This window comes from Pecten maximus, chromosome 7 (assembly GCF_902652985.1).
Source record: "Pecten maximus chromosome 7, xPecMax1.1, whole genome shotgun sequence".
NCBI classification, from domain to species: domain Eukaryota; kingdom Metazoa; phylum Mollusca; class Bivalvia; order Pectinida; family Pectinidae; genus Pecten; species Pecten maximus.
This window is the reverse complement of record NC_047021.1, coordinates 19,263,375-19,289,131: the sequence shown is the minus strand read 5'-3', so window position 1 is coordinate 19,289,131 and position 25,757 is coordinate 19,263,375. Positions and strand designations below refer to the sequence as shown.

The 25,757-nt window shown below is 36.5% G+C and overlaps 1 protein-coding gene across 1 annotated transcript in view; it reads left to right on the top strand.

Annotated features, from left to right (window-relative positions):
* Window positions 1-25,757, top strand: part of LOC117331822 (proton myo-inositol cotransporter-like) — a 69,483-nt gene that overhangs the window by 29,065 nt on the left and 14,661 nt on the right. Inside the window, exons 2-3 of the mRNA XM_033890741.1 lie at window positions 21,521-21,680; window positions 22,031-22,242. Coding sequence (XP_033746632.1) covers window positions 21,521-21,680; window positions 22,031-22,242 — 372 coding nt within the window. The remainder of the gene's footprint in view (window positions 1-21,520; window positions 21,681-22,030; window positions 22,243-25,757) is intronic.

The following is a 25,757-nucleotide window of genomic DNA, read 5'->3' as shown; positions in this document are numbered from 1 at the left end:
CGCTACATCGCCCGGACGCTGATGTGAAGAATACGGTATTGAGATGCTATTGATCGGCTCTGGGTTAAAAATAACAACGAAAATCAGAAACCTTTTATAATCCAGTGACAACCAATGTCAAGGTCTGTATTTTCCTGTAATTACCTGTAATTACCTGCAACATACTCATGACTCGTTCGTTACACAAAGTTACTACATTAACTACCGATATTATTGCTCGTAGATTTCATGTCAGGGATTTTGTTTAGCAAAGAACATTCCATAAACAGCCAATATTACTGCTGTCGCTCGTGGAGGCATTAAGGATTAACCCAACTGTGTATAGAATGTGGGATATCAAACACTTCGTAGTCGTATCGAACGTGAATAGATATTGCACTTACAAAAATGACAAGATGTATGGGGAAATGAAGTGAAACAGAATCACCAACCGGATAATTAATCCAGACTTTCTATAGCTGTAAGATGTGTTTCTGTCATTTTCCCAGCCTCTACGATTCTGTTTCTCAAGGATAAACATAATTAAGAATTTACTGTGACGTTGGTGAAATACTGAAATGGCTTGTTTTGCCAAAAATTAACTAATCAATTTAAATAAATACAAATGTAGCATTATCTACGTTGTAAGATCCATCGAACTCTCTGGGTTTCTATCTGGCTTAAGGAAAACCAACACAGTTATGATGATAAGGTTTAATTTCATCTGCTGGCGTTCTTTTAAAGGTTTGTTTTCAGTTATTTCGCTGGAAACTTACCTATAATTGTTTAGGATAATTACTATTACGTGTCTGAGACTAGTGTCTTTTGATGTAATGCTATGCTATTTTACAACCACTGGCTAGAAAGTGTAACTGTAGGATGTGGTCACTTACTCAAGCATGTAAGAAAAACAACAAAGAATACCAACGCTAAAACGAGACCGTAATTCTCGTTCATAATCTATAAGACGAGGGCAGTATACCAACAAAATTATTGATTTACATGGAGGCACTGGAGAAAGAACTAGACGGATCAGACCAGGCGTTCCGAAGGGTTAAGCGTCTTCTGCTTAATCGGCGGCACCTGCCATGCTAATTTAGGTCAAATCCTGGTTATGTCACTTTAACTTTATAAAAACAATTGATCACTTTTATTCACACGTTTAATCATGCATCGATTTGTTTCAAGAAAAGAATATTAGCTGAGGGTTTTCCGAGTATAAAACTTTCTAAAATATAATCCCCAGGAATGATATTTTCTCCGTTCCATTACTTTTTATGTTACGTTCAATTTTGTGCTGTATTGTGCCTCTGTAATTGAACGCGTCACAGCGAATTAAACCAAAGCGTTTAAGTGACATAGACGGATGTATCGCTCCCTCAGGGACACGCTTTCGTAACGATGACGCGCATCCGTCATCTCGCAGCTAAGCATGTCAACACTGTTATAAGTGATTTTCTTGCCAAAATCGTTAACTCCTAATGGCGATCTCTATGTATTATTTTCGAGTCATCTCAACGTAATTCAATTATTCAATTAGATTAAAGGTATTGCCTCCTAGCCTTCTCTGGCATGAACTTCAATGAGATCTGTTTGAGTTGCCCACAGCCTTGTTTACCTCTAGTCCAATAACTGATTAAAACGCATTACAATGCTTTTAAAGCACGTTCCTACCGTAAAAGGAGCGTAATGTATTTCAGACATTCAGCAAATGAAATTATCTTAGATATAGACATATACGTATATACACATAATTGTACGTTAGTCAAATAGAAAGTGGTGATTATTGATTTTGCATATTGGTAAGAACTTTGCACATGAAACATTTTTTTCCTGGAAAAGAATACAGGGTATGAATTACAAATATAAAAAAAAATATTCAAGACTATCTTCTCGCTTTCAAAATTTTTTTAAAACACCAACATTTAATTCGATTTTTAGTTGGATTAAGCTCAACGGCTTTCTACAATTAAAAAAGAGATTACATTAAAATGATTTTGTTTCGTAATAGATTATAATACCGCTTTTATACTTGCTGTTTTTGTGCTGTTGAAGTGTCTGCTGAATGTACAGATATTGACTTTTGTGATACGCTTTTGGTATTGCTCCAGAACATGTAGCAATAAGAAATGTCGCAATCAGTTTCCCGGCGATAAACCATTCAGTTTATATTGGAATCATTGATTTCTCATATAGCACAGTATGGAACACGTTTGGAATGTTAACGTGATGAAACTAACGATACAGCTTTTTTAAATATGAAATGACATCACTATCTTCTAAATGTTTTTATTTTGTTAAATTGTGTTTATTGTAACATGTAATGTACAATTAAGATGTTATGTGTCCTGGTACCATTCACAGGCTATGTGTAAGATAAGTGTACGATTGTTCAGATTTTAATCAGAATTTGTTTACAGCACCAAATGCAATAAGGTCCAACAATCTATTTAGCAATTTTTCAGATTTGCCGGGTTCAGAGTAAGTGTAATTTCAGCCACAAGTATTATAACTTTTTCTGAAAATGTTTAACAACTTTTCACCCGTTTTATTACATTTCACTATTCAGAAAATGTTAAACAACCTTTTTTTCTCATTTTATTACATTTGTATTTCTAACCTCGTTCCTTAAACTTTTTAGGAAAAGTTCAATATTTGAGAACTGATTGGTTTTGAAACACCTTAATCCTTCTGGAAGCATATTTTATACACATGAAGTCAAGATATATGTGGAACACATTTCCGTAGATCAGTTTTCCTCACGTGTTCACGTGTTAAGATCCCTACCGTTATTTCAGAATACCTATTCCTGTGAAGTTGTTTATGCAGGGCGTTCTTGACGAATACGTCGGGTTCTCGTATCAATATAAGCGGAAACAGAAATTTTACGGAATGATCAGAGTAGATATAACGCTTTTATTGTATATCTAACGAATGATCCAGTTCCCGATATTAACTTTCCTGAGGTAGAAATTATGCTCGTGTGACAGATATGACGGTTCTATGGCATCTTTAGCGAGCGGCTCAGGTCACGACATTACTATCCCGTAAGAATAAACAAAATTGGGCGTGTAAGGCAGATATGCTTCTTTGACACATTGAATTCGTCTATCGGTCCAGGATCAAATGTGGTATCTCAAATACACACGGATAATGCCTCTTATATCCCACTTGTTGACCGCATGAGGTGGTTAAAAGGTCTCAGGAACACACCGCAGAATTGAGAACTCGTAATCGTATCCTTATTTTACGTTTTTGACTTGTCTTTTCCGTGCCTGTTTTCTCTTGCAGTCTCCTGACATGTCCTGGCTGTTGTAACAGGTGGATTCGTGATATAGATGTAAATATAGTGCATGCATAGCAAACATTTTAGAAGGGCAGCATTTATTTCAAGAGGAAACAACTCCAATTAGTTAAAATGAATTCAAAATCGATATTTTTCATCATTTTGTATATATGCATATTTAAGTATGCCAATTTCAAATAACATCCGTCACATGCGATATGTAGGGTTTGTCCTGCTCGGGCGAATGTCGTTGTTTAGATAGCGTAAACTCGATTGCTTTTAATCAACGCACGGGACGGTCACCGATTAACAGTAGCGCACTATTGACTGTCTATCAATGGTTTGGTGGAGTTGTAAATTCGCATGTAAGTCCTTTTAACGATAGAAAACAAATAAATAATGTAACAACAAGGAGTTAGCTATTACATCCATTGTACAGATTACAACACAAGCAGAGATAAAATACAAAGACGTAACTCAACAGTGTTTTTAAAATAATAGTATGCAAACATTGCCATCTGTGTGCTCGCTGAGTTTTTTCCCATGGCTGCTTGTCGGTTTTAGAAAACAATGTCCATAAATGAGATAGCTAACGGGTGTCTATTTTAACATTAATGTTAATTTGTTAATCACAAAACCAGAACATTTTAACAGACCATCTTACATCTTAACAAGTGTTTATTCAGAAACAGAAGTTATACAGACCTTATATCTTTAAACAATATATCTTTTACGCTCATGATTGATTAGTGTGGTTTGATTATGAATGATAGACAATCAGATCTTGCCCTTGCGGGAAGAGTAGTTCCGGTCATTGCAAACCTCTAATGCGCTTCTATACATTTTTCAAAGATGAAGGAACACACATACGCTTGGTAATTGATTTAGTATACAATCATGATAACTTAATTTACTGGATGACGCTAGTTTCATTTGATGTGTTTTCTATACATGTACTGCCGACTTCTTTATAATTTAAGTGGCAGAATGGACAAATAAAGTAGTAGATAGATCATTATCTAAATAGTTTTGCTTAAAAGACACACGATGATACCACCTCTAGATATGATTTTTATAATAGATACAGTACAGTATATGTCTTAAATCTGCACCATACAGCTAAGAAAGATTTTCAAAGGGACATCGTTTACACTTCCGGAAGACATGGTCCCGAGTCTGTTTACCAATCCAGAAGACATGATCCCGGGTCCGTTTACCCTTCCAGAAAACATGGTCCGGGTCCGTTTACCCTTCCAGAAGACATGGTCCCGGGTCCGTTTACCCTTCCAGAAGACATGGTCCCGGGTCCGTTTACCCTTCCAGAAGACATAGTCCCGGGTCCGTTTACCCTTCCAGAAGACATGGTCCCGGGTCCGTTTACCCTTCCAGAAGACATGGTCCGGGTCCGTTTACCCTTCCAGAAGACATGGTCCGGGTCCGTTTACCCTTCCAGAAGACATGGTCCGGGTCCGTTTACCCTTCCAGAAGACATGGTCCGGGTCCGTTTACCCTTCTAGAAGACATGGTCCGGGTCCGTTTACCCTTCCAGAAGACATGGTCCGGGTCCGTTTACCCTTCCAGAAGACATGGTCCGGGTCCGTTTACCCTTCCAGAAGACATGGTCCGGGTCCGTTTACCCTTCCAGAAGACATGGTCCGGGTCCGTTTACCCTTCCAGAAGACATGGTCCGGGTCAGTTTACCCTTCCAGAAGACATGGTCCCGGGTCCGTTTACCCTTCCAGAAGACATGGTCCGGGTCCGTTTACCCTTCTAGGAGACATGGTCCGGGTCCGTTTGCCCTTCTAGAAGACATCGTTTTACCATTCCAAAAGACAAAGTCCGTGTGTCCTTCCAGAACTCATGGTCCCAAGTCCGTGTATCCTTCCAGAAGACTTAGTCCCGGGTCCGTGTATCCTTCCAGAAGACTTAGTCCCGGGTCCATTTACCGCTAGTTCTTAATGCTTCTCTATCGAAGATTTGTCTTGCTCTGATACATTGTACGTCTTTAATTGTATTACATCGAGATAGGATTTGTTTTTATATGTTGTATGTTTTTTGTGTGTATTTATTACTATTCACTAAACATGGTATAGAGGAGTACGGTAATCAAAGTGTCCATACATTCCTACATAATACAACAATTTGTATAACAAGTATCTAATTGATTTTTTTAAAGTACGATAGTATTGTAACACAAGTTCTGCACAAATTTCGATGGCCTTTGATCAAGATCAAGCAGTTTAAGGTCAGAATTAACCACTTCTTATGTTACAATATTGAACACAAACATTTATATTGTTTAACAGGTATCCGCTTATCAATCGTGTAACATAGGGTTATTTTGAGCATACGGATATTTTCATTTGTTAACATTTAAACTGTCACATATCATCAGGTTATGTCTTCTATCTTCCATTATACTTTTTTTATATTTACTCTTTGTACTTTAATCACCTTTGTTGTTTATTGTCAAAACAATTATCCAGAACTTCAAAATACTGCTGTGAATGAATATATATGGCGTGCTGGCGATAGTTCTATCCTTAAACCAGAAAACAAAACACCGCAAGTTGTTTATACCGCAATAGCTGAATCCATACAAAACATTCAATGTTATTGACGATCAATCAGTATGATAGGATCTTATTAGTGTCCACATCTCTCATCAATTACACACTTTTATATGTCAAACTCATGCGAAATTGTATTAAGTGGATCTAGGGGGTCTTCTTTGTGAAGAACTATTTTATTGTCAAACGTTCCACGATCGTCCACTACAGTACAGTGTGATAGTAATGATCTAATTAACCCACACCAGCATATTAATACTATATCAAAACCCTATTCTATGGTTGTTTTATGTAGATTTGGAGACCTATACTGCTATGAATATTTCGTGTTGGGCTTTCCTTGTTAGTATATTTCACTTATCAGTGCTATCGGGTAGATAATATGGATCTGGTTGTAACAGGCTTCATTACACTTAATAATCAATAAGAAGGCCATATCTGTTAAGAGAAAATGTGGTTTGGATTCGATGATAATTTCCACAAACTAACCTTATAAATCTACTTATAAACAGGAAATACACATTTAAGTTGACATTTCAACCATCTTTTAAGGCTTTTCACTACAGCAAATGTTGCTGGATAGAGTTTCCTCACAGCCTGATCAATTATCGCACCACTTCTGTCGGTCCTGTAAATTTTCCCTGACAGGTTCAGGTTTCACATATCAACACGCACGCCCACACAGTATTTGTTTTTTGATGATCGATTTCGCTGGCCAATTTATAATTAATGGCGATACTATGGTGTGGTGTTGGTAGTACTCTCAAGCGAGCTGTGCATTGGTTTGATTCATACTCTGCTGTGATATTTAAACGAGACATCTCCAGACATTAACAAAGTAGGACCAGCATTGCAGGTACCCCTATTGCTCTCATTATCCCCACTTCTACGGCAATGCCATGGATCTTACTAAAGACCTTGACCTCGCTTAGCGACCATGTAGTCCATACTATTTTATCCGTTTCATAGATTTCCAGGAATTTGACTCCTAACGACAGTTTGATTACGGTAGTATGTCGACGCTGATAAATATCCGTGCTATATAACAAGCTAGTTATCATTCAAATCATTATCAACACAGAATAAATCAAATGCATTGAAACCCCGTCACACGCGTCGTGTATGAAAGGAAATGAGTTGAAACCCTGATTCCGAAAGTAATTCGTTAGATATGTATGCATTTTCGACATGAAACACTTCATTGATATCTCCATCAATCTTACTATACTATCTCATTACAGTATAAGGGGATATTAAAGAAAATTTATGGATTAAAATGGAATTAGTTTGCAGTATATCCATGTTCAAAACGATATATGTAGACATATTTTACACAGTAATGACATGCTAAGACGGTGTAAGTAAGGCAACAAGCGTGTCTACCACGGGTCGGAGAGTTATCGATTATGGGTGATTTACACAGTAACAGGAAATGGATTCTATGCATACTTGACGGTTATTTTGTAGAGTTGGTTTACCCTTCAAACGACTATAATCTGTCTGATTGCGGAGTGGTCTGTAAGCTGATTCTAACAGCATATTGATTCATGCATACACATGTCACTATATTAGGCGATGGCGTAGTCGTATACGTTACATTATTATCTTGTCCATGCGTTATTATACTGCAGTGCTGTTAAAATAAATAATCGCAGGAACGAAGTGCACATTGGACGACGTTCAATGCCGTCATCTTTTTACACGGGTGATTATGGATATACTGTTCACCGTTTATATCGTTTTATGTTACGAAGACATGCAGTACTGACTGTATGTTTTCTCAGTCGAATGATCCCCCGTTTCGGCCATCGTGCTCGAGAACGAGTTCTACAATCATCGTCGCGCGCAAAGAAGATAGTCACGTGATTATCACAATCCAAAAAGATAACATCCGCTTCCAACTTCGTGTTTGATTTATTTTGATATCCTATGGAGGTAGGGGAATGTAAGCGAATTAAAAACTTCACAGTATACGACAATATATTCATGACTCGAGTAAGAATATCCTTCGCGACTAGGTCAGGGAGGGGATATAGCGGTCCGTTCGAACGTGCGTGTGTACGTGTATTTGTTAACCTTTTGTCAGCACTCTAGCGGCTTCATCTTTAAATGGATTTTGATCAAACCTCAGTAAATGATTTCAAGTATGAGAATACCTCGAACGCGTTTATGTTTCAGGGTGCAAAGGTCAAGCAACGAGTTCGTCTTTTATGAAGTGAAAGCCTAGTACAAGTCATCCATACTATTTAAATATGGGTAAATCAGGATATTTCAGCGGTTATACTTGGCATGCAAGGGGATATATCTATGAAACATCCGTTATCAATAGTCAATATAATATAATTAGGAAATTGTAATAAAAAGGGGGAGTGGGTAACATTTCTGGGTTTGCGCATTTTATAATGATAAATAATACTTATACAAATGTACTAAACTTACTTATATAGAACCTGTATTTCACAAAGGGACACATTCAACTTATTTCAAAGATATTGGGATAAAGCCATTGCCTATCGGAATGTTATATGTATACGGCGTTTATTGATGTGCCACTACGATGTATTGTATTGATTTTAACAGTAACCAATGTGTTTATGTCTTTAGGAAGTCCCGTAAAAACCCAAAAATCAATGTAGCAGTTAATTGATGGCTGGCTGTTACTTTAGGGTATATCACGCCGGACACTGAGCCACATGTCACAACTCCTCCTCATCCTTACTTGTCTGTCTAATAATAACCATCCGTTACCGACAGTGGGCTCCTTGTGGGCAACACAAGCGAGTTATGACAGACAGAAGTATCAATCAGTAAATGTTGATTTATTGATGTCGGAGTAACCAACCAGGACTATGCTGAGATGAAAATTTGGTGCCGGTATGACAAACAGTTATTTCCGGCTCATGTGTATAAATAGTTAATTACGTTTAAATTAAAGCTCTGTAATTGTTTTCTCTGAGGCTATTTAACTAAATCATTTATTTCCATTTAAATGCTTCGCCTGCATCCGTGATTTCTGTGATACAGTAGTGCATTGGACTTTGTATCAGAAGTACACGTATTTTTCTCGCTAGACGCCATTCGGCGAAACGTTTGCGTAATTTCCTGTGTATTGCCAACTCCAAGGTCTATAGGAACCAAAATGAAACTTTTTTCAGCATTCTGTAGAGTAGTCCCGGGTAATACATTGAATTTGTTTTTACAAAAACGGATAATACATATATATCATTGATGATCATCATTGGTCTTCAGTGATACTTACTTTGTAATAAGTATAATGTTCTGTAGGTATATACTATAATTATATGAGGATACAGATGTGCAATACGGTATATTGTATGATAGACTTGCTGATAACAATAGCACAGTCAAAAGTCATTATGATGTATACGATAGAGTGATCAAGCGCAGATTCTATATTATAAGACATGCGATGTAACATTACCATATAACGATTTAAAGGAGAATAAACGCCCATGTTAAATGAAGCTAAAATTGACCATTTGGTCAACTACCAAATTAGATTAAGCGCGATAGAAAACGTAATTGTGGCGATGAATAACTGTTTAAGCATCAGGAAGGAAGTGAGTAAATTCGATATCGCTTCCATTGTAGTTTGCCATAGTCTATGTAAACAAACCTCCTAAAAAATCCTTCTTCAAGTAACCAATATCATATTCAAGTCTGCATGTTACTGTTCATATACATTTTTGCACATTTGAAGTTTTTTTAACGGATTCTCAATAATACAATACTAAACATTACGAACGCAACGAAATGTCAATTACCTTAAGCGAAATGTATTCACCGCGAAAATAAGATAACTGGTGAAATATATAAGTTTACAGTCTATGTTATATGACCGAATGTGGATTTTATTTGAATAAAAATCAATACATCACTTCATCATAAACAGAATATTCAATCAGCAAGAAAAAAAATTAGCGTGTTTGAAGCCCGTTAGCTGATATGTTTGCTGTTCTGTCAATACGTACAGAATTGCTGTTTGTATTTCCGTATTCCGTGCTTATTCTCCCATAGTAATGCTTTGAATACAAATATCTTATTATATATCTAGTCACCGCGTGGTATTGTCAGATCATGTAATTAACACATTTCACGTGCGCTGCGACACTTCTGGGTCGATGGAAGAATCATCGACTATTAATCTAGCGCAACTAGTGTTTTCCTTTCCCTACCCAAGGTCAGAGCCTGTGATACATTGACAATTACCGGCCAATTGACTTGCCGCTGGCAGTGGACCAGAGGAAAATCATTGTCGTCTTTAATGCTGTGTGATGTTACACTGACAGTCAGAAAAATACACAGGAAACACGAAATAGATTAAATGATTAACTATTAGATGTGTCGTGATTTCTAATACCTGGGTGTACAGCTACGCTTACAGGGTTTCATGTTTCTCGACATTTCAAATACAAGCGTTTTCAATTTGCATACAAAATACATGAACATTTCAACATCCAAAGGTTAGTTTGTAAATGGTATTCTTCGACTGTGTCGACAATATCTAAACACTATCCAAGTCTTTTGGAAAGTACACTGCGAGTGCCCTGCAGTCTCATCATGCGTCATTTCTATGCAGGCTCGACCTTTATAAAATGCCATGTAATTAGTTTTCAAGTTTGACATTTCCTCGGAGATTGTTCTTTTCCCTGTGTAAGAAACTACTGTATTCGAAAGTCAAAAACCTATAGATCAGGTCTTGTAGAATATAGATTGTTTGTAATAATAGATCGCACCCATTAAAGAGAAACAACAGACAAAATCGATTGCATTCTATCAAATTTTGAGTTATCATAACCAGAATTTGACGTTTGGGGCAGTAATGAGCCTACCAACGTAATACCCGTGTCGTGTAGATATCCGCTAGAACAGGTCACATGGGTTATGGGAAACCTCGCCAGCAATGATCGACCACTGCCATAAAGCCCTCAAAGGAGATAACTAAACCCCAAAGGAACGATTATTATACAAATATGCCATCACTATACAAGGCAAACAATACGTGATTTTGCATAAAGATAGGGGAGCCTTGTCTCGATCTACGGCTTACTGCTCACAACACAAGCTCTCAGCGATAGCACCGTGCTATCAGCAAAGGCCAATCCGAATGACAATAGGACAAGCTGAATTGTTACTTGGTAACGTATCATCCATGTATATGCTGTTTCGGTCCATTTCTTCAAATTCATTCCATACGAAACATACGTTTGATTTGCTTTGCATTTATTCGAATGTAATTCTAGGCAGACAATGATCTTCATTGGGAATGTTTTTTCATCCATATACATTTTTAGTTTAAGGGAAATATTATTTGTAGTCATTTTTTTTAGAATCTGATGTATGTAGCACTTTATTTCGCCTTATTTAACTAGAATAGATATTTTACTTCACGTGACACTAATAATGTAATTACGCATTTATTTCTACAGATTTTACAAACTGGCAATGTATCATAATGTAATAAAAACGAACATGGAATTGTACTGTTCTCTGGCTAAGAGTTAAAAGATGTACATTTAGCAAAAAAGAAATGGGCTTGATAGTTTGTCTGGTCAGAACCTATTTCCTGGAAACAAATAATGAAAATAAATCCTTACATAATTTTACTTTATAATATCATGCTAGTAGACGGATGGCCTGATGACATTAAGATCGAATAAAACATCAATGGCGATTCCAATGATAAGCTCATGATGTTAATTAGTCAATCGTTCATTTCATTGATAATATTGACAAATTCAATACTTTACTAGTATTGACGATGGTATATACACTGCCTTAATTATTGAAAAGTTAAATGTGTTTGATGTTATGAGATGTTTTTTTTATCTAAACGCTCACTACCATACATATCCTAAGACTACTAAACCCTTCCATACTCGATGATAGTATCCGAGATCCGGAAACACGACACCCCCGCACTATACTCACCATTATCATCAGTACATATACAGCACGCTAAAACAATCTCCAGAGTCTTTTAAATCAATAATAACCCCCCTTGTAGAAAGTAAATAAATACAGTGATTATCCTTTAATATAGTCCAAATTATGATCGATTGTCTTCTAAATAAAGACCCGCATGATATCCAAACCGTACGTAAGGATATCAAAATAGACTGCTGCTTTGCAATGATGTCATTATATTGTCATTTGATGATTTAATGCTCGCTTGATGTTCTCTTTATCAATATGTTCAATCTCGAGATCGCTTTATCTCTGATCTAATACGATTCTCTTTGATCTACTTTTCTCTCAATCTCCCTACAGTATGACATTAACCAAAGTGGTCACTTTACCATTTTGTATTAAAGCCAGACGATTGAAATCCAATTTCCTCCGAGTGTTTAGTGGGGGCATGGGTATCTTAGGCAGTGTATATATTCACTGTAAATTAGAATAATGTTGATATGATGAGATGTTTGTAATTTAAACTTATTGCTTTTTATCCCCGTTAACACCAACAACATTAAAGAGATGCCAGAGTTGGGAGCCTTCAATATTTAGTGAAATTCTTATTGTTGGTTTTTTTTCTGTTTTACGCATATTATTGATTGTATTTATGGTGAATCCATCCTCTGTGTATTGTTTATCTTTCATGAGTGGCATTATGCTTACAATACATTTAGTTTCAAAATCAAAATACATCTGTTCTTTGAAGAAACAAGAGTGGCGATTCTGGAAATAGAAACATTAGCCTCAAAAGAAATTATTTTGATTAGACATACACATGATTCCATTCCTGCAATCTGATGCCATTCTTGATATTTATGAATGGCACATGAAAGGATTTCAATATTCACTTTCTACCTTTTAGTAATAGTGTAACAGGCGGGGGTCATTCATTTTCCCATTACAATCTGTTTGGCTGTTACACAAAAGCAGTATATAATATGACGCCCTCTAGAGTTATACCTAACGGTATGCCTTCGTGTGCCGCGATTAGGATTGGTAAATAGTTGATTAGTGTTGTTAAAAAACCCAACGCCGTGTAAGTTTAAATTATTTCAGAATTTGAGGCCTCGCAGAAAGGAACATAATACTGATGACAAATTTACAAGGGATATCATTTACCTAAACAATGATTTGGAAGATGTTTATGTATGCTGGCAAAACACCGTTAGTGAATACAAAGAGAAAGAAAATACCTGATTGGTTCATGATTTACAATGTTCTTCCTAGGTTAGTCTGGCTTACACACTGGTTAGGCCTGGGATACTAACCGACTTATTGATTGACCACATTTATAGCTTTATTATATAGTTTACACATGTCCTGAGGTACCAAATGTCAAAGTCAGCTCTATAAACCATATATAATTAAACTGAGTTACATATGTAACAGGAGTGAACAGACCGGAACTCAAGCACGGGACCTCCGAACTCAAGACGGAAGTTCTAACCATTTGAGATAAATAGCCACCGGTGTTCAGTCAATTCCAGTCCAGTCCAGTCCAGTCAATTCCAGTCCAGTCCAGTCCAGTCTATTCCAGTCCAGTCCAGTCCAGTCAATTCCAGTCCAGTCCAGTCTATTCCAGTCCAGTATAGTCTAGTCCAGTCCAGTTTCGCTACCCATGTAATAGCATATTCTATCCATGGAAGCATAAACCATGTCAGACTGACCGTTGAACTATCTTAAATACTGTCTCGTTTTACGAGGAACATAACTAAATTTCTGCGGGTAAAAAGAAACTATTCTTTTTTTAAATAAAATCCTAGAAGTCGAACCGCAAGGTGTAATTTATATTCATCGTATCATGTGACACACGCCTGTTGAAGTGACATTGTAAATGTCACGTGACCGTCGTATCATGTAACACGGGTCAATGATAGTGATACTATCAAGAGGAGACACCAGACAGTTCTCACTACGAGGTGTCGTCCCGATTATGGAAATGCGTGTTTTCGGTGATTGTCTTTTCCGTCACGTGACGGCTACTGGCTGTTGTAGGTGTCTTTTTTCGCTTCCTTATGCTGATATCGGTTTCAGCTAAGTGGCCTCTAGAGACAAACCATATAGTTATAGAATATAGCGTTTATACCTCTCGTTATCTACAAGGCTCCTTGTGATCATACAGATGAAGACGAAAACGTAATATCATTAAATCACAATGCATTTCGATAATTGTCATTTATACAATATATCTTGCATTCTTGTTGCCTGCAAATATGGAAAATAAATAAACAAAATATTCCATTAAACTATTTGTAGTAAGGTAATGCGGCGTTTATATAAAAAATAGTTGTAGTAATGAAAATGCATGAGATCTCATTCAATCTAGGGTAAGCTTGTCACATTTGTACACATTGTTTTAATCAGAATTGTCATTTCATATAAATATTGTCACTACTGTTGTCACGCTTAGGGGTTTGTTGATGGGATTATTTTACGCTTTTACAAATTATTATAGAGCAAAGTTGGTGAAAATCTCTTACATCTTCAGTGTTCAACGAAGGAATGTATAATGGTATGATTTGTCTCAGTTAAAGTTATTTCAGTTTTTGATAAAGAGATTAATTGCAATTTAATATATATTGATATGTACGAAATGACCTTGCTTACAGAAAATTATGTTACAAACGGTTTTGGTAGCAATTTCTGCATTTCAGTTATTGTAAAGATGAAGTTTGACATTTTACCTCGTCCTTGTTTGAGGAGCCTTCTGACGTTCGATACAGCTTAAAACGAATTGTATTGATCGGGCCATTTTAGTCTATTATGTTTTGGGGGTAACCATTGTGAATAGAAAACCAGTCTTAAATTTCCGTCTAGCTTTGGTTGTCACGATATCACGTGGTACCATCAACATTATCTCGCATCAATATTGAGTTACAACTATTATTTTATACAGGGCAAATTGATGTGTACTGTGTAATAATGATGTAGTGAGTATACGGGGTAGTAGGGAACATCCCTGCTATATCTTGTGGTAGTGAATACCTTCATAGGTAAAAAGATTACTTACGTGTTTTAAGTATTTATTTGTTTTTTTATTTTAGCGAAACAAACTTATATGAATCATTCTTGTTGGCCTGGTAGAAGTGCATAAGAGAATAAAAGCATTAAGAAAACACTTAAAATGATACCCAAATTTTAGGAAAAAAGACATATTAAGGAAAACACAAACCTTACAGTGATTTATTTTCACTGTCATTATTGACGAGATATTGACGTTAGTTTTTCAAACCGGAAAATCGAAGCTGACTAATAATGCATTGATGATATCCCTAAAGCCAAGGCGCTGACCTAAACTGCTAGTTAGACATTCGGAGGGGACCACGTGTGTAATTTACACTAAAATGTGATTTAAAGAAATATAATCAGTGCTTGTCAGGAAACGTTGGAATAACATTTTTAGTGACTAATGATTGGTCAGAAACACATATTTATCAGCTGGTATCTTCAACTGACAAATACAAACGTTACGATGTTTGCTGGATGTCCATCCAGAACATCTCTGAGAGAAAGATACTAATGTGTTCTGAGTATTGTGCTTTCTCCTTTAAATATATGAGAGTGCAACAAATCGTAGTCGGTTGGAAGGCATATTCTCTCCATATATTTTTTTCACGTCGTTGGTGTCAAATATATTTAGAATATCAAAATAGGATAGGCATATGACAGAGAGGGGCTTCGCCAACAACAAGATTGTCCTCCCTGCTATGGCCATGGCCTCGTGTTTTTATCAATATCTTGGGTAACGCTTACCAGGTGCGCACGTGAAGCTATTGAATCAGTTCGAGATCATATGAATTCAGAAGGGATTTAATTCGTTTTTTCGTCGTAACAACAATAGTTTTCTATCGTTTTTTTGCTCTGATACTCTCATTTTCGTGTAATTATTAAGTTAAAATTAAGTTTCGTGCGTTTTTGCATTACACATGGTATAGTAATATCAACTAAAACAGATATGAGTTTTTATCAAGAAATATTGTAGATCCTATGCGATTAAGATGTCCATCATGGAGATGTAAATTCATCAATAAACATGGAATTGTTCTTCCCACGCTTTACTTCCAGACGTGCGGTGAGTTTAACACGAAACGGTACACGATATGTCACAGAATAGCTCACAAAACCACGGGAAATCTTGGCGCATAATTTGTTGATAACTTCATAAATATAAATTGGTTGTCCCTCCTACGCTTGATCTTCGAATCGTTATGATTTCATGAGTATAGCCAGGAAAGTTAGACGACTTTGTATACTTACTTTATCCTCTTCGTGCGACATCGTCCATAAGGCCATCACAAGAAATTTCCAATGCTGTCTGTCCTGGGACCATTGTTACACTTGTCCCCACGTCCATCATGTAGCAGAGAGATATCCTCCAAAATTTGTAAGGGGTTACATCAAAATAAAATCCCAACTTAATCAAGAGTTCAAAAACTTCGTAAAATATGTAGTGTAAAAGTGCACTAGACCTTAATAGGAGCAAAATATAACGGACATTATCTTAAGTTACACGAAACTTGAGGAGAATTAGGCAGAAGCTTTTTCAGTCGCATGTAACAAAGCGCATGATTATTCAAATTTGAATCACTGACTCCGCTAGGGATCGAACCTGAGACCTTTCGAGCCAAAGGGATCTCTCTAGTCGAGCAGTATATTACAGCTAGTAACCAGGGTTACACACGTCTTCCTAAAACGTCATTTGTTCAATAAAAATCTATGAAAATGTGTTAACAAACCTCATTGAGAGTTTCGTCATTGCTCTTAGAATGTAAGAGGAAACCTCTTCTTAATCATCACAAGACAACTTAATTTAATTTTAAATGAATGCATGTTGATTACTGTCATCGACAGCTTCTCAAACTATATCTACACTGATTAGGGTATTTGGGGTAATTTGCACAATTAGTCAAAGCCATGTGGACAATTTGCGTAGGCGGATTCGATCCACCCTCGGCCAGACATTTAGGTGTTATGGGACGGTCTGACAGACCGTTATATGGTGTAACGATTGCGTAATTAGAGACATGATCAATGAATTGGTCTTAACATGGATGGGCTTGGATGATTATGTTGCACGTCTGTGTAATTTATCAGCTCAACATGTAATTATCACCGGCCATATTGTCACATTTAGAACGATGAAAGATTCAATAACATGCTTTGCCTTGTAGTTTGTGTAATACACAAAAGCACATTATTAAGTTTGCTCATGTTTTTAAATGAATTGTATTAGCGTCCAAGCTTTCGGTGAGCTGCACGTTGCTACATCCATTTTAATATAGTTATCCATATTAATGTAGGGTGTGTTTATTTATTCTATGCATAACATGAAACGGAGCTATGCTTCATAGTACCCTAGTATTATGATTTCGTTTGAAATTGTTCTTGCACAGAACATTACTCTGACAAAATGTTACGCTATATATCAAAATATGTTATCAGTGCTAAAATTATTTGGCAATGTAATTTATCTAAGGAAACAGCACAACTGGGTACTGGAAGCTCTAACAAATCATTATTTAAGCTGTTGCATGCTATATAAAATCCTACAAAAACAACACAAATCGAAGTAGGGACGGGAGATTAACTGATATCCGTCCATTATCTCTATTATGTAAAAATCAACGTCAAACGATTAAATATGATAACCAAATCAGCTTTACAATTTCGTAACAGTTGTATAATGCTTTGTTATTCATTTCCCTGCATATACTGTATCTATTGCCATCTTCCTATTAAAACTCTCCATATCCGTGTGCTATGTGATGATGGATTGTAAACTGACGGTAGTCGTTTAGTCCCCAGGGTTCGCCGCAGCCATGTCATCTGAATGCTGATGAATATTAACACTTGTTCGGAATAAACACACATTTTCATTATTGTTAATCCAACATCCAATGTTACCAAATTAATTGAATTACGGGTATTGTTCACATACTTTCTCTACTGTAACACTATTTATACTAAAAGGACGAGAGGAAGCTGTATGGTGTCCTTAGCAGTATTGACGAGTCCTAGAAGGACAAAACAGCTGTATGATGTCCCTAGCATCATTAACAGCGGTACGATGTCCCTTACACCACATTCGAGTTCTAGAAGGACAAAAATATGTGTATGATATCCCTAGCACCATTGACGAGCCCTGTAATGATGTATAGAGCCTCAATAATATGTCCTAGAAGGACGGAAAAGTTGTGTGATGTCCTTAGCATCACCTAGGAGTCCTAGAAGGAAAGGGACAGCTTATGATGTACCTTGGCATCCCTAACGTGTCTTTAAGGGACAGTAAAAATATGTATGATGTCCCTAGCATTACTTAATGGTCCTAGAATGAAGGGGACAGCTGTATGATGTCCCTAGGCATTACTTACGTGTCCCTAAAGGACGGAGAAACTGTATGATATAATTAAAATCACTAACGTGTCCTAAAAGGAAATGAAAAAGCTGCATGATGTCTCTGAGGAGTCCAAGAAGGACAAGGAGAAGTTGTATGTTCCAGTTACTTCATTATCCGGCCTATACTGTTTCTATTACTACAATCATACGCCCTGCTTTTATTACGCGTGTGTCTTTGGAACCTCAAATTATGCTTTCTAATCGACTGGAATGGTTAGGTGATTACAATGACATTGTCATACAATTATCAATCTCTATGAAGATTGATGTAACGACTTATCAACACAATGGTAAAGTAGTCCCCAAGGCTTACACGATGCTTAATTTGTTACATGACTTTCGCATTTGAAATAGACAGTGATTCGAGCGTTTTTTGATATTAAGATAATATAGTGTCGATACAATAATGCCCTCTGTTAAGTTCGGAATCTCCTTAGGTCGTTAATGAAAAATGGGCAACCACTCTGATGTTGTTTCTAAAGGGAAACATTGTAAACTGGTCTGCAATAAAACATGCTAAAATGTAATTGATTCCTATCCTCTATATTCTGACTAAATAAAAAGTATTAGATTGTGATCAGTTCCCATCCTCTAAATTGTGGCTGATTCCTCTATTCTATATCCTAACTAAATAAAGAATACTTAAATGTGACTAATTCCTATCATCTATATCCTGACTAAATAAAGAATACTAAATTGTGACCGATTCATATCCTCTATATCCTGGCTAAATAAAGAATACTTAAATGTGACTAATTCCTATTCTCTATATCCTGACTAAATAAAGAATACTAAATTGTAACCGATTCATATCATCTATATCCTGGCTAAAAAATAATACATAATTTTGACCGATTCCTATCCTCTCTATCCTGACTAAATAAAGAATACTAAAATGTGATTGATTCAATCCGCTATATCCTGACTCAACCAAGCTTACTGAAATGTAATGGATTTCTATTTTTCTATCTCCACTAAATAAAACGAGATATATGATCAATTCTGAATTATAAACTAAGCGAGAAAGGATTGGTTTTACACTGTTATGTTGCATGTACTGTCTCATCACTTAGTTAGATATGTTAAGTCTTGATTAGTACACACCATTAGTGTAAATAATGCAATGTATTGATACATTCGGTAATAGGCTAATTACTCATGTTAGTGAGTGAATGTACTTCTACTATAATTACAAACAATATCGTTGACATAATTAAGGGAAAATTTTATGAGAATGGAACCTATCTGTACGCTGTCATGCAATCTAAACAAGGTCATTGATTTCTCTGTGTATCTTTAAATCACGAAGCATATGCCTTCTTGTTGCACATGTACGTATATTTGATATTTTTTGCATTTGAATAGTAAACCTATTAAATAAAATTTCCTTCAATATGAATTTCCGTATGTACTAGTTTGTACGATGGTTTGTTTGTTGTAACAATCGAGATGGTGGGACTCCACTAAGGACGTGGAAGTAGTTTTACACCGTTTGTCACATTCAGGAATCGAGTAATATATCCCTCGTGACTCATTCAAACAAATCTTTGTTTAATTTGCAATAACAAAATGAATCTAATATAATTTGGGAATTGTCTTTGTATCGACATTTTATATCATGGATTTTTTCTATGTTGCGTAGTAAATGTGTAGACCAAGAAGCCGACAGACGTGCGCTCCGGCTAGTCTTTACGCTGGAATTATTTACGAAACGGTGGCTATCTCGTCAGACGCTTGTGTATTGCTTGTATTGCTGACTAAGCACACAGGACGAAGTGTTCTGACAAAGGTCGTACAAAGTTGGGACGTAATTTCCGAACGTATTTGCGTTGTGTGGGACGGGAAATAGAAACCCAGTATATTCATCCCGTTTTAAGTATACGGGTCTCCAGCTGATCGATCAAACTGTCTTTTTTCATCCACTAGGGAATTATGTCCGGGACAAACCTCGGTATACAAGTTATTATACGGCTCATTGAAATATCTAAGAACAAAATTGACATGGTTCATGCAGTCAGCATACAATCTCATTTGATTTTGTATTTAGATACATGAATTCATCCCGATGTCGTCTTTTACTGTCAAATATGTAGTTAACATATTAAGATGGTTCGAATTTCACATGAGATATTTAATTGTATGTAATCAACAGAATGTTTTACTATAATTGATGGGGTCACTTTCAAATCACAGAGATGACAAAGCTCTAGGATCGTTACAGTTTTTCATTAAGAATGTAGTTTTAATTTATTGTTTTGTTTATTTATATCCTTCTCCTTCATAAAATGATTGATGGATATTTACACTGGTTGTCTTTTCAAGACAAAATGGAGACAACCGTTTCCATGTTTACGGGGAAATGATTACGTTGTCTGGTATGTAATCGAGTATATGAGTCGACCTTACTGACATATCAGCTGGTTATTGCTCTAATGCTGAAACACATTTACCGATAGCTACATTTTAAGGCCTCTACGACTTAATAGTTGAGGAGGATTGCTCGGATCTGGTAGGGCTTAGGTCGAAACCGGCAATAACTAAAATAAACTGGTGTCTATGCTGAATCCGCTAAAGATTCAGAAGAAGTTCTTTTTTATCTTCAATTGTTCGCAATACTTAGAATCCACATATGAATTAATTCTCACAAGTTCCTACTTGTCTCCCTGTTGTTTAGCTTCAGGTTCAGATAACAGTTGTTTAATGGGGGCATGCTAGCTGTCGGTACTGGGTCACATCATACCTCAGATCTTTCTACTTTGGTCAACTTATCCACCTGAGTATTTTTAGTATTTAAATTTATAACTCTAATTACTTAAAGATTTCATTAATTGGTATTTATCTTAATGGCATTCTGAACTTAGATTTAGAGTTTACATTATCGTGACGATTTTCAATCATTGTGATAATAAATGCATGTTGAAGACATTTTTGTTGAAGGTGTCATTGAAATAACATTGTTAAATTATAGATAAAAATATGTATGTTGCGAGTCAATATATAAACAACATGCCAATTACGTTCATACCACGTAATATCAATTGATATTTTACGCATATATTATGCGATTAAACTGATTTGCTATAATACAGACATGATAATTGAAATATTCTTTGAATCATGGGATTCAAGCATATCATCTTCGTAGCAATGTTACACGTGGTCATCTTATGATTCAGGATATACTTACCCTCTTATGCATTTGCTATAATGAGGAGCATTAGGATTGATAACTTAACTTAATTCAGATTCATACCATAACTACGCAATCAGAAGAATTGTAACGACGAGTTAAATAGGGAATATTATATTTCAGGTATGACATCGACAACAATACCTATGTACTTGGCAGAGTGTTCTCCTATTCATATTCGAGGTAGACTTGTATCAACAAACATTGCCATGGTTGCGTGTGGACAATTCGTAGCCAATGTTATCGACGGTATATTCGGATGGGACGAAACAACGGGATGGAGGTATGTAGATAAATATTATGTATATTTACAACAAATATTTAAAGGAACTACGTACAGGTGATATAATTCTCTTTTACCTTTTTTTTTCTTTTTCTTTTCTTTCTTTTTTGTTTTTTGTTTTTTAAATTACGAAGTGAATATGTATCCTGTATGTATTTGTATATATTTGGTATTAATTAATGCTCTACATATTGTAATTTAATTTGTAATGACATCTGTATCTATTCTGTATATATTTGTGATAGCTTTATCTTATTGGTATTTGAAATTTTTATACATCATTATCGGTTATATGCGTACTATACGATATCATATTTATAGTATATCTTGTATGTATGTGTTAACTATAGGTATATGCTGGGCTTAGCCGGTATCCCGTCCTTCCTGCAGTTCCTGGGTTTTATAATGATGCCGGAAAGTCCCAGATGGCTAATTATAAACCACAAGGACGAGCGTGCTCGTAGAGTACTACAAACAATGAGGGGACAGTTAGATATTGAGGAGGAATACGATTCCATCAAACACAGCTGCATGGAAACGGAAGTGGAGGAACAAAAACGATGTAGGTGTTCTTTGTCCAGCTGACCTGTTTACATCCAAACAGATGGTATATCGATACTTACTGAAACTACGTATACAAATAGACGGTGTTATAAATATGATGAAACGACCTATACAATAGGCAGTTCTTTGAATAATCAGGAACTACCTATACGATAGGCGGTTCTTTGAATAATCAGGAACTACCTATACAATAGGCGGTTCTTTTGAATAATCAGGAACTATCTATACAGTAGGCGGTTCTTTTGAATAATCAGGAACTACCTATACAGTAGGCGGTTCTTTTGATATTCAGGAACTACCTATACAGTAGGCGGTTCTTTGAATAATCAGGAACTATCTATACAGTAGGCGGTTCTTTTGAATAATCAGGAACTACCTATACAGTAGGCGGTTCTTTTGATATTCAGGAACTACCAATACAGAAGGCGGTTCTTTGAATAATCAGGAACTACCTATACAATAGGCAGTTCTTTTTATATTCAGGAACTACCTATACAGTAGGCGGTTCTTTGAATAATCAGGAACTACCTATACAATAGGCGGTTCTTTGAATAATCAGTAACTACCTATACAGTAGGCGGTTCTTTGAATAATCAGGAACTACCTATACAGTAGGCGGTTCTTTGAATAATCAGAAACTACCTATACAATAGGCGGTTCTTTGAATAATCAGGAACTACCTATACAATAGGCGGTTCTTTTGATATTCAGGAACTACTTATACAGTAGGCGGTTCTTTGAATAATCAGGAACTACCTATACAATAGGCGGTTCTTTTGATATTCAGTAACTACCTATACAATAGGCGGTTCTTTAATATCAGAACTAACATATTCCGTAGGCGAGTCTTTTGATATTCAGGAACTCCCTATACAGTAGGCGGTTTCATGAATAATCAGGAACTACCTATACAGTAGGCGGTCTTTTGATAGTCAGGAACTACTCTACAGTAGGCGGTTCTTTGAATAATCAGGAACTACCTACTATCGTAGGGACTGTTCTTTTGATATTCAGGAACTACCTATACAGTAGGCGGTTCTTGGCATATCCATGAACTTCCTATACAGTAGGCGGTTCTTTGAATAATCAGGAACTACCTATACAGTAGGCGGTTCTTTTGATATTCAGGAACTACCTATACAATAGGCGGGTTCTTTGAAGAATCAGGAACTACCTATACAGTCGGCGGTTCTTTTGATATTCAGGAACTACCTATACAGTAGGCGGTTCTTTGAATAATCAGGAACTACCTATACAGTAGGCGGTTCTTTGAATAATCAGGAACTACCTATACAGTAGGCGGTTCTTTAAAGTATCAGGAACTACCTCTACAGTAGGCGGTTCTTTTGATGTTCAGGAACTACCTATACAGTAGGCGGTTCTTTGAATAATCAGGAACTACCTATACAGTAGGCGGTTCTTTGAATAATCAGGAACTACCTTTACAATAGGCAGTTATTTTGATATTCAGGAACTACCTATACAGTAGGCGGTTCTTTGAATAATCAGGAACTACCTATACAGAAGGCGGTTCTTTGAATAATCAGGAACTACCTATACAGTAGGCGGTTCTTTGAATAATCAGGAACTACCTATACAGTAGGCGGTTCTTTGAATAATCAGGAACTACCTATACAGTAGGCGGTTCTTTGAATAATCAGGAACTACCTATACAATAGGCAGTTCTATTAATATTCAGGAACTACCTATACAGTAGGCGGTTCTTTTGATATTCAGGAACTACCTATACAGTAGACGGTTCTTTGAATAATCAGGAACTACCTATACAGTAGGCGGTTCTTTGAATAATCAGGAACTACCTATACAGTAGGCGGTTCTTTGAATATTCAGGAACTACCTATACAGTAGGCGGTTCTTTTGATATTCAGGAACTACCTATACAGTAGGCGGTTCTTTGAATAATCAGGAACTACCTATACAGTAGGCGGTTCTTTGAATAATCAGGAACTATCTATACAGTAGGCGGTTCTTTGAAGTATCAGGAACTATCTATACAGTAGGCGGTTCTTTGAAGTATCAGGAACTATCTATACAGTAGGCGGTTCTTTTGATATTCAGGAACTACCTATACAGTAGGCGGTTCTTTGAATAATCAGGAACTACCTATACAGTAGGCGGTTCTTTGAATAATCAGGAACTACCTATACAGTAGGCGGTTCTTTGAATATTCAGGAACTACCTATACAGTAGGCGGTTCTTTTGATATTCAGGAACTACCTATACAGTAGGCGGTTCTTTGAATAATCAGGAACTACCTATACAGTAGGCGGTTCTTTGAATAATCAGGAACTATCTATGCAGTAGGCGGTTCTTTGAAGTATCAGGAACTATCTATACAGTAGGCGGTTCTTTTGATATTCAGGAACTACCTATACAGTAGGGGGTTCTTTTGATATTCAGGAACTACCTATACAGTAGGCGGTTCTTTTGAATTATCAGGAACTACCTATACAGTAGGCGGTTCTTTGAATAATCAGGAACTACCTATACAGTAGGCGGTTCTTTGAATAATCAGGAACTACCTATACAGTAGGCGGTTCTTTGAAGTATCAGGAACTACCTATACAGTAGGCGGTTCTTTTGATGTTCAGGAACTACCTATACAGTAGGCGGTTCTTTAAATAATCAGGAACTACCTATACAGTAGGGGGTTCTTTCAATAATCAGGAACTACCTATACAGTAGGCGGTTCTTTTGATATTCAGGAACTACCTATACAGTAGGCGGTTCTTGGCATATCCATGAACTACCTATACAGTAGGCTGTTCTTTGAATAATCAGTAACTACCTATACAGTAGGCGGTTCTTTTGATATTCAGGAACTACCTACACAGTAGGCGGTTCTTTGAATAATCAGGAACTACCTATACAGTAGGCGGTTCTTTGAATAATCAGGAACTATCTATACAGTAGGCGGTTCTTTGAAGTATCAGGAACTATCTATACAGTAGGCGGTTCTTTGAAGTATCAGGAACTATCTATACAGTAGGCGGTTCTTTTGATATTCAGGAACTACCTATACAGTAGGCGGTTCTTTTGAATTATCAGGAACTACCTATACAGTGGGCGGTTCTTTGAATAATCAGGAACTACCTATACAGTAGGCGGTTCTTTGAATAATCAGGAACTACCTATACAGTAGGCGGTTCTTTGAAGTATCAGGAACTACCTATACAGTAGGCGGTTCTTTTGATGTTCAGGAACTACCTATACAGTAGGCGGTTCTTTGAATAATCAGGAACTACCTATACAGTAGGCGGTTCTTTCAATAATCAGGAACTACCTATACAGTAGGCGGTTCTTTTGATATTCAGGAACTACCTATACAGTAGGCGGTTCTTGGCATATCCATGAACTACCTATACAGTAGGCTGTTCTTTGAATAATCAGTAACTACCTATACAGTAGGCGGTTCTTTTGATATTCAGGAACTACCTATACAGTAGGCGGTTCTTTGAATAATCAGGAACTACCTATACAGTAGGCGGTTCT